Source organism: Diachasma alloeum, unplaced genomic scaffold (genome assembly GCF_001412515.2).
Source record: "Diachasma alloeum isolate Michigan unplaced genomic scaffold, Dall2.0 Dall_scaffold_00371, whole genome shotgun sequence".
Classification (NCBI taxonomy): Eukaryota; Metazoa; Arthropoda; class Insecta; order Hymenoptera; family Braconidae; genus Diachasma; species Diachasma alloeum.
Genome location: NW_021680510.1, coordinates 566,641 through 577,011, shown reverse-complemented (window position 1 = coordinate 577,011; position 10,371 = coordinate 566,641). Strand labels below are relative to the sequence as shown.

The window sequence follows — 10,371 nt, the reverse complement described above, 5'->3', positions numbered from 1 at the left end:
ACGATTTTTTAATTAGCGGGCGAGTTGTCGGGAGTCACTGCGCCGAGAAACTATTGGGTTTTTCATAGCGCCGCGACTTTCGTCGCAATATTAATTTTCTTATTGCAGAGATTAAGGGATGAAACGGGGGTTGATGGATGGGGAATTTAATTCTCCCCCCCGGAGGGAGGGAGTCAGTCACCCCCTGATCCGGGCCGCTACTCAGGTCTATCCTCTTTGCTCCCTACTTACACTGTGACGGTTTGACTGAGACAGAGGAGAAACAGAGAGAGAGGGAATCGGTCTGTTAGTCATCTCGCACCGTGAAATGTTCAATTTAAGGCTCGTGTATACGGCTCATTTTGTTCACTTAATTTCTCGATACCTATCAGTTCTAAAATTTTGGAATTTTCACCAATGTTCACCATGTGTCTGATATCAATGAAAAAAAAAACTTCTAATAAACATTCAAGAATATCATTTTTCAAGAATATATGTATGTATATGTATGTATGTATATGTGGCACTCTTAAATCTACAACTGCTGTTTGCTGAAATCAAAGACTCTGGTCCTTAAAATAAGAACTGGGTAATGAAGCCAAGAACCGTGTATCCTGAAAGTAAAGAAGGGGAGGGGGTTTATGTTGTAATGTCATACCGTAAGTAACGATGACTATTTAACAATCCCAAGGTTTCTATGTTAAGAACCCGAAGAACTGGATCCCAGGACCGAAATAGCGTGAAATAACTCTAATAGCAGGAAATATAGTTTGATTTAAGTACCGTGGGTCCTAGACTTCAGGGAAAATTACTGAGAACTAGGAATCTTTCTGGGATTCGCAGAGAAAATTCTCTTCGAATAAGTAAAAATTCCACTGAAATCCAGAAAATTTTACTCTCTTGATTTCAGTACCGCCGAGTACTGAAATCCAGAGATTGTTAGTGAAAACCAGAATTTTTTTCTCTGCGGATCAATAACACGGAAGCATACCTTTAAGTCCACAACTTTCTTTCACCGTAAATGGTACACCAAAAAGCGGTTGAGTCCCAGTTATTTTGTCAATGGTGACCTGTCCACTCTCGAGCATTTTATCGCAATCACGAGCTTCTCTGAGAGCATCTTCGTATCGTTCATCAACAACAGCATTGATGAATGGATTCACCTCCTTTATCCGCTCAATGTATGCTGCAACTACAGCTTCACTTGAAATCTGTCGGAAAACACGCAAATGTTACCTAACAGAAGTCAATATAGCGCGAACGCAAAAGTTTAGGACAAAATTTGAACAATTGTCTTGAACAATTCAGTATATAGCGATTTTCAGAAAAACCACATGTTCCGTTTAGGGTGGGGAAATCATAAAATTTCAAAATTCTCTGAACATTAAATGAAATTATAATTTTTTTAACTGAAAAAAAAAGAGAATTGTCAAAATTACTTGAATTTTCTAATGACGGAATTTGAAATTAAGGATATCCAAGTACTTTGACTATTTTTTCTCCAGTGAAATGCTCTGCTTTGGCAACAGGTGGGTATAAAACAAACAATAACCTGCCGGTGTGGAAAATTTGACTAAACAGAAGGATAATTTTTGCATCCATAGATGTGTTTTTTCACCGAGAAAATTGTAAGTTATCCACTAAAAACCAGTATTCTTTCGCCGAGTTACATTTCGCTCTACGATCACCGTTCTTATTGGGAACTCTAGCACTGAATGACGCACTCTACCGGCCGTAGCGCGTACTAGTGCGAGCAGGTAATTTGGAGCCACTGAATGGGTTTATGTATACAAAAGAGTTATTTTTTGCCGGTTATTACTAAATTCCTCGTGATTTATATTGTTTGTGCCTATCAACACAGTCCCAAGTCATCCTACAAGCCGAGAGAATACTACTTTTCAATAAAAAAATAGAGTTTGACGTCAGAGTAACAAACAATAAAGAGTTTTGCAGTGTGCCTGGCTGCAATAGTTCAGCCTATTGTAATCCTTCAGTGAGATTCTTCCAATTTCCTTTAAGAAAACAAGAGTTTCGTAAAATTGAAGACGGAATTCGGTGAAGAGGAAACAGTTAATCGTCTAATTGCTTGGAAAAAAATCTTGAGAATCGCAAAGCCAGTGACAAAATCAATGAAAGTATGTTCGTTACACTTTACCAAAGATGACTTCTTCACTCAATGTAATCCAGCTGAGAATCTAATGAAATTATTCAATTTTCCATTGTCAGTTGATTTTTCTGTTATCTTTCGCGAAATAAATTGACTTTATTCATTTTAATTATAGGTGAAAATGGTAGAGCTATTCACTTAAACCTCATAAGTGTCCCGTCTTGTAATTTGCCAATGAGACAGCAAATCGACACAATTCTTGCATGGACACTTTCATGATTAAACTACCCGTGAAATCCCAACGAAAACCTTACAATTTTTAATTACTCCAATTGTTTACAAGGGAGATTATACGAACGCACTGACGATTACCTGCTCACTCTAGTTCAAATTTCGGCCGCAAGGCGGCCAAGGCATTGGCCACGCCTCCCTCAGAGTTCCCGATAGTAAAATTTGTCACGATTATCTAGGTAATTTCTACTCAACTTTTATCTCGGCATAATTTTGCAGCTCTTGTCACAAAGAAATATTTACCTGCGAGTAACATACTTTTTTCAAGCAAGTCCATAAAAAAAAGATTCCCAGGGGATCAGGAACTGGACATTGGCAACTGATCAGGAACTGGATATTTAATTGTGAAAATGCCGTAGCTTTTTGGCCAAACCAAACAGCTAGGACATTTCCAAAGATAATTATGCCGTAATTCCTCTTCCACTCTTTCAGCTGCAAAGATCACTAAGAACAAGGTTTTCATAATTAAAATGCGTACGTACTTGCCGGAGGCGTATTTTCTTTGCCAACTCAGTAGCGCTGAGCTGAAGAAGAGAGTTCTTCGTTGGGGGTAGTTTCGGAGGTTGCACACGATTCAAATACAAGAAGACTGGTTGTAGTATCATCAGTATCAGAGAAGACAGCCATGATGCTATTCGTACTCCCCATTTCATCCTTAACAGTAGGCAAATTGTAATGAAATGTATTTATAAAAAAATTAGCTTGTTATATATTCCTAATGATATGCAAGGAAGAATTTACATATGATTTCCAAGGCATGGAAGTTCCGGTGAATGAATATTACTACTATTTAAATGTTTTTCATGGATCACTTACAAGAGTCTTAGACGTCAATAGTACAAAAAATTGAAGATATGATATGATGAACGTTATAATGATCAACTCGTTTCAATATGTAATTACCGTCGATGATTTGTATAGAGAATAAAAAACATTATAGCATGAAAAAGTGTTGGAAAAAACGTGTTGATAATATAAAAAATCTGGGAAGATCTCCATACGATGACCAGTAGAAAAGACTAGATGACATATATGGGTAGTCAACGGCGCATTGGAATGAAATGATACAATTATTGTAGGTCTCGAATGACAAGAACCAAATAATTGGGTATTTTCAAACACGAAAAAATTTAATAGAAAAACCTACCGAATTCGCTACATAAAATAATTCTATTAGATTTCTGTTGAACTTTCTACTAGTTTTTGACCCGATTCTATTAAAATGTTCAATAGGAAACATTCTATAGGAAAAGTCAATAGTATTCGATTTTTTTATACTTCTTCTATTGAGATATTTTCCTTAGAATTGGCTCGGCTCAAATTTTCTAAGCTTTTTTCTTCTTTTTTCATCGAGAAAATCAAACAACAAAACTAGGAAAATTTGCGCCGAGGAAATTCTATAGAAAATATCCCAATGGAATAAATTATAGAAAAATCGAATTCTGTTAACTTTTTCTATAGAGTATTTTCTATTGAACATTTCTATATAATCGACCAAAAACTAATAGAAAGTTCAATAGAAATCCAACAGAGTTGTCTAGAGAATTCGCTAGGGTTTTCTGTTAAATTTTTTCGTACGTTCCTATCTTAGCACGATCGCACTGATAGATATGACACGATCAACATCTATAGGACTTCCTATTGGAAATCTTATCAATCAAATCCTATAGGACTTCCTATAGGGAATCTTATGGAGCATTCGAACATTCCCTGTTGGGAACTCAGATGGGGGCGGGGCGTAGATCGCGGACCCTGCTTGCGCAGATTCACATTTTCGCCACTCGACAGTAGCTCCTTGGGAGAGATAGGGCTCGCAACCTACTTACATGGGTTCCTATTCCGTCCGATAGATAGAGTATTCGAGTTCTGGACTTCCCAATAGGATTCCTTATCAGATTTTTTCTATTGTATTTTTTAGAGGTTATCCTATAGGATTTCCTACAGGAATTCATATGAGATTTTCAACAGGATTTCATATAAAATTTAGGGGCATAAGGGTCATATGGAAATCATACCAGGGTCATATGGGGTCATATAGGAATTTCATGAGGGTTATATAGGGATTATATGGGGGTCATATGAAGGTCATTTGATCCTCAATGCCCCCCATATGAGCCCCCTATGACCTCCGTGTGGAGTCACAAATTAAAAAAAAAATTACCGTAAATTACAGTAATTGACAGAAATTTTCCGGAAATAAATTGTTACGATAATTCTGGATGAAGATAAAATTTGATTCGGCTATTACGTAACAATACCGTAACATTACGGTATTTTTACAGAAATTTTACCAGAAATAAAATTATCGGTCATTTTACATCTCCAGCACTCATAAAGGCTCTCCTGTTCTACGTTTAGTACGGCAGTGCACATTCCAGTACAATTATATTTCAGTGTTAGGGGGCCGATTTTCCGGTCGATCGGAAACATTGCCGTTAAGGGGTAACGGAAGCCGTCGCAAATGTTTGTTTTTTCGACCCATTTTTCTCCGATTGTGTCTAATATAAATGGCTGAAATTTTTACCAAGTATTGAGGGGAGTCTAAGCGTTGTCGTCCATCTATTATTTTTGAGCATCGGCTGTGTCGTTAAGTTTTCTGAATTTTTTTTTGCGAAAAATCTGAAAAATAATATATTAGATGGAGGACAACACTTAGTCTCCCCTCAATACTTGGTGAAAATTTCAACCATTTATATTGGACACAATCGGAGAAAAATGGGTTGAAAAAACAAACTTGCGACGGCTTCCGTTACCCCTTAAGGGAAGTGGTTGCGTAGACGGAACGCCTAATCTGTCAACTCAGGTGTTGCGTTCACGGAGCGACTTTCGTTAACGGAAATATTTCCGATCCACTCGAGACTAGGCCCCCGGAAAAGGAAAGTTTGTATGTTGCTTTCTGAGGAGTAAGAGGAAAGTGAGTACTTTCCGATCGAGAGAGCAAGAAAGTAGTAATAGCCTTGTGGGATCATATGAGAAGAACAAATTCTCAGCATCGACTTTTTTGGCCTGCTGATTTGGCGTGGATCTGCTCATATATACCTCAAAGATTAACATATCTATAATAGCTTATCGCATGGCGGGATATTCGTACTGAGTAAAATCATAGATTCTTGAGTCGAGAAATGCTAATTCTTGCCTGACTTCTTTGAACTTTTCTTCACGGAGAAAAAAATTTCAGAAAAATTACTGTGGTAGCACGGTCAAATAGGTTCATTTGGACGGACCCGGAAAAATTCCCGTGCCAGCACCGGAATTTCTGTCGTGGGCTACAGGAATTTTTCTCGGATTTACCGTGAAAAATTCTCGTACTCCACAGCAATTTTCCGGTGCTGGCACGGCAATTTTTGCGGGTCCGTCCAAACGAACCCATTTTGTCGTGCTGGCACAATCATTTTTCTGGAATTTTTTTCTCCGCGTGGCTAACATGAGGCAGAAATCCCATGTAATCATATGAGACCGAGAAGTTCTTCACGGCCGTCTATCGAACGATATTTTTTGTCTCTCAGTCCATGAATGGTGATTTATGGACGCGAACGGTAGCGAACAGAGTCGTAAAATAGTATATTTCCTCATTAGGGCAAAAAAAACTTTTCTGCGCATATGTGCAGCCCGAGCTGACGGCGAGGGTTGCAATCATATGAACCTAGAAAAGTTGTTTTAGGCCTTCTGACGAACAATATTTTTTGTAATAACGGCTGTAGGCAGTGATTCACGGACGCTTAACGTTCGTAAAGCGCTGCCTTACGGTTTTAATGACAAAAAATATCAATATAAATATTCAATCCAACGTTAAAGTTTGTTCTACGCAATGACATTGTTCCAGATTGATATAATAAAAATTAACTTGAAGAAACTCATTAATCGTCTGACAATCAAACATTTCTGACTGATAACTTATTTCCATCGAAATTCATTAAAAAATACTTTCATTTTTAATTCACATTTCAATTTCAAATGTCTAAATTAATCAAAGGTCTTGGGGGTAAAGTGGGTTCAGATGGTCTTTCCAGGCGAAATGTTCCGCAAAGAGTGGGAAAAAGTACTGTTGCACGAGTCATTTTTCAAATAAATGCGAGGAACTCGATTTTCCGTGTAGCACGGTAAAATCGTAGCGACAGTGAATTTTTACGAGAAATACGAGAAAAATTATGACCCCGGCTGGCAAATTTTTCCGGTGCTCTACCAGAATCCTAGGACTCGATCGAGCATTCGTAAGATTTCGGCACTCTTCGTCCCCCCTCCGCATCCACGAACTCAACGTGACCTGGGCAGCGATTTTGCTCGTTTTATGTCGACATAAAATCATAAATTTCAACCAATCCTAGTTGAGTATTCCAAATCCAGGGCTGTCATTGGTTGAAATTTACGATTTTATGTGGACATAAAACGAGAAAAATCGCTCCCCAGATGATTTATTCCGTCGCCTTCTCTCTCGCATGTCTCCTTACTGAAACCCCAGGTTAATGTTTTTCATAATATCAATTCAGTGTAATATTAATTAGTGTTGTGATAAAATGGTTAAAAAATAAAATAAGTGCCCTTTATTTTCTCTTCATGAGGTGTATAACGCTGTAGAGATACATTGGCCTGTCAAACGTTCCACATACGTTTGCCGCGCATTCCGCTTTTAATATGGGAGAGAGGATATGGAGGAGAAGTTAAAATTAAATTAATAGGATGATATGCTGAATGACAATGTTTACTCATTTTTAACTATTGAATGTAATTTATCATGTAATAGAAAACAATCAGGGATCAAGCTTTTATTATGCGGTACCGGAATTTTTACTATGCAGCACCGGAATTTTTCTGGGGCTAGACAATTGAACCCACTTTCCCAGACGGCACGGTAATTTTTGCCTGAATTTCTCTTGAAAAATTCTGGAATTTTTTTCTCCGTGTGGGAAACAGAAACAAACCCAAAAGAACACCGCACTCTCATCGCCCAAAATAAAAATTAAAGAAATAATCCTCCGAATACCCTTCAACCTCGAATTTTTACCCGATTTTTCCTTATTTCCATTAATTTTCATGAAATAATTGAACTAAAATTTAGTTTTCATCGATTTGTTCATCAAATTCTGAATTTTCCATGACGGAATTCCTTTCATTTTCTGCGGCACTGCCACAAAATAAAAACCTCCATGTTTCTTCCCCCGACAGAATTATTGGTATTTATTTTCTGATAGTAAGTTTGCAGTTCAGTAACACATTATACAATTATACCACTAAAATGTAACAATTAGCTAAATGAATGTTTTGACTAAGTGAACATTGCTTGCGCAAGCGACTCATTCCGACATTAAGTACATATCTATCAGTCCAGTTTGGATGTTTACGAATGTCTTTATGCGTTCAATTTTCGTGAGCATTTCTTATCAGAGATACTGCTAGTGTCAATGTCTGATAATAAAAAGGCAACAGATAAAGGCATCGAAGATATTCGAAATGAAGTATCAAACTCATTCTGATGCATGCAAAAATTGAATTGCGACATGATTCCCACATTTTTATTCAAACATTCGAGAATATTCTAAACTTGAAGGTGTTTATATTAAGCTTTGTTGAATTGTGGATTTTGTATATACCGCGAATTTGACTCCACACTTGACTATTCTTTAGTCCCACACTGATAGAAAGGATGAGTTATTGTTAGCAAATGGATTTGATTGGAGGCTAGAGTCGCTCACCCAAGGGGCTAATCACTCCATAATTGAGTAACACCATGATTTCGAAATGAGGTCGATTTCGGATGATTTCAGTGATTTCGGAAAAAATGATTTCTGTAATTTCGAGCATCAATTGAGTTGATTTCACGATTTCGAATGATTTCATTGATTCGAAATCAGTAATTTCACAAAAAATGAAGTCATTGAAATTGCGATGAATAAAGTGAATAATAGAGGTGGGGCAAAAAGGGTCGTGTCAAATTATGAAAATCAAAACTGGCAATAATAACGAATTCGTTTGATTCCGCTCCGCCAATCTTGAGCTAATGACGATAAAAAGCAGTCCATTTTCCCCCAGTCTCCACTAATAATTTACAAATAACAATCAATTTCAGAACTTTATACTGGAAATCAAAAGTTACATAAATGATTTCACACATAGATTGTTATAGCATTAACTCATTTATTTAGAAATATTTTTCAACTTCATCAAAAATTCTCTTAGGGAGCCTCAAATCTCTACTCTCAGTGATCAAAGGAGGAGAAATTGTTCTTCGATACTGGCTTATATTAATGTAGCTGTGAGAACGCATTGGCTGTGACTTTAAAATATTTAGACTTTTATCCAAAATATATCAATGGCAAAGACCACCTATATTTTTGTTATTACCACTGACACGAGCATATTCGCTCTAAGACTCCCTGCTTTGCCGAGTTTTCCCCTCTGAATAACCGAAATCAAGCACATACTCTAATAAACAAGTAGGATATTTTTCCTCCTGAAATAAACACCAATCACCGACAACAATTTTCTTGAATTCTTTCACAAAATAATTTTTCTCGCTTTGCAAAGGGTTCTTACGTCGATGACTAGTACTTCTCGTTATTTCTTTGTCTCTAACTCGCTGAAGTCCATCACCACTGAGTTTTAAGTGATCTTTATTAAACAACCAACATATTGAGGATTTGCGAACTATTGATTCTTGGTCTGAGGTATCTGAAACTATAAGGAATGGACTTTCGGGTTCCATACGATAATAAGCGCTTACATTTGTCTGGGAGTAAGTAAATACGGGATTCTCAGAAAAACCAGTATGACAATGAGTACAGCATTTTACTATTATCGTTGGCGGGCGTGTCAATTTCAAAATCACGAATTACTTGCACGGTTCGCACTACGCCAGTGCGTCACTGATTTTGGTGATTTCATTGATTTCAGACGATTTTACGTAATTTCGGAGATGATTTCGAAAATAATTTCGGAGAACTGAAATCACTCAATTTCAGTGATTTCAGAATGATTTTATGGCAGAGTGGCGCCGTGATTTGAGTAGCCCCTCGGTCTCACCAAATGTTCATTCGTTAATAATTTACAAATGCATACTTGAGGAGCCTTGTTTGACTCCACTTGCACCTTTCAAGTGAACCATTCGTTAACTATTAACAAATGTTTATTCGTTCATATTCAACCCTAACATTTGTTAATAGTTAACGAATCTCATTTGGAATAAACGAATCATTCTATCAGTGCACGGAGAAAAATAAATCGGTAAAAGTCTTGCGATCGCAAGGAGTTTCCCGATTTTTTTTTTCCGTGTGCACAGTTGAAAATTTCATTTTCCCTAGGCGAGGGTCTTTTCCTTGAGTTACATAAAAGTCAAGTTTCATGCATATAATAGCAACTAATAGCCCATACTTTTCTTCCAGGTTGTGAGAAAATTGAATTGCAATAAATATACTCACTTGATAAATTACAGGAACAAATTAAAATTGGTATACAATATTAAAAACAAATAAAAATCGGAAATGATTGTGTTTATTATAGATTATTCAAATGTGGAAAGCACATTAATAAAGAAGGAGGAAATATTTTAACCACTTTCAGAGCATCTTTCGTTTGCAATGCAGTATCCGGACCGCAAATATCTAGAACGATTTCACCGTATTAGGGGGCGGACATAGTCTCACGACGGCGGTTACTCACGAACTGAACAAATCACTCCTTAGCGTAACATGACTTATGCGTGCCGCTAGGTTCCAGAAAATAAGTCATTTGTTGGAGATATATACAAGACATATCTACATATGCCGACAAGCTGCTGAATATGCATAATTTTCTTCTACTCTGCATATTACATAATTAGTTGAAAACAAGAAAGACGTGTGATGAACGCTGTATTGTATTCGCTAAATTTTGTTTTCTTTATTTTTATGACCTTCAAGAGTTTTTGGATAACTCCACCTTCATTCGAGATGAGAAAAACCAGTGATTCGTATGTGAACGTGGCGAGCATAGTCACTTAATCCATCAATGTCGTATGAAAC

General features: G+C 37.0%; 1 protein-coding gene across 1 annotated transcript in view; it reads right to left on the bottom strand.

Annotated features, from left to right (window-relative positions):
• The window catches only part of LOC107041709 (fatty-acid amide hydrolase 2-B), a 24,085-nt gene extending 14,032 nt beyond the window's left edge, over positions 1-10,053 (bottom strand). Inside the window, exons 1-3 of the mRNA XM_015262396.1 lie at positions 9,790-10,053; positions 2,860-3,031; positions 971-1,190 (exon numbers count right to left, since the gene is read on the bottom strand). Of these exons, the coding sequence (XP_015117882.1) occupies positions 971-1,190; positions 2,860-3,030 (391 nt within the window). The 5' untranslated portion in view covers position 3,031; positions 9,790-10,053. The remainder of the gene's footprint in view (positions 1-970; positions 1,191-2,859; positions 3,032-9,789) is intronic.
• Positions 10,054-10,371: the final 318 nt, after the last annotated feature.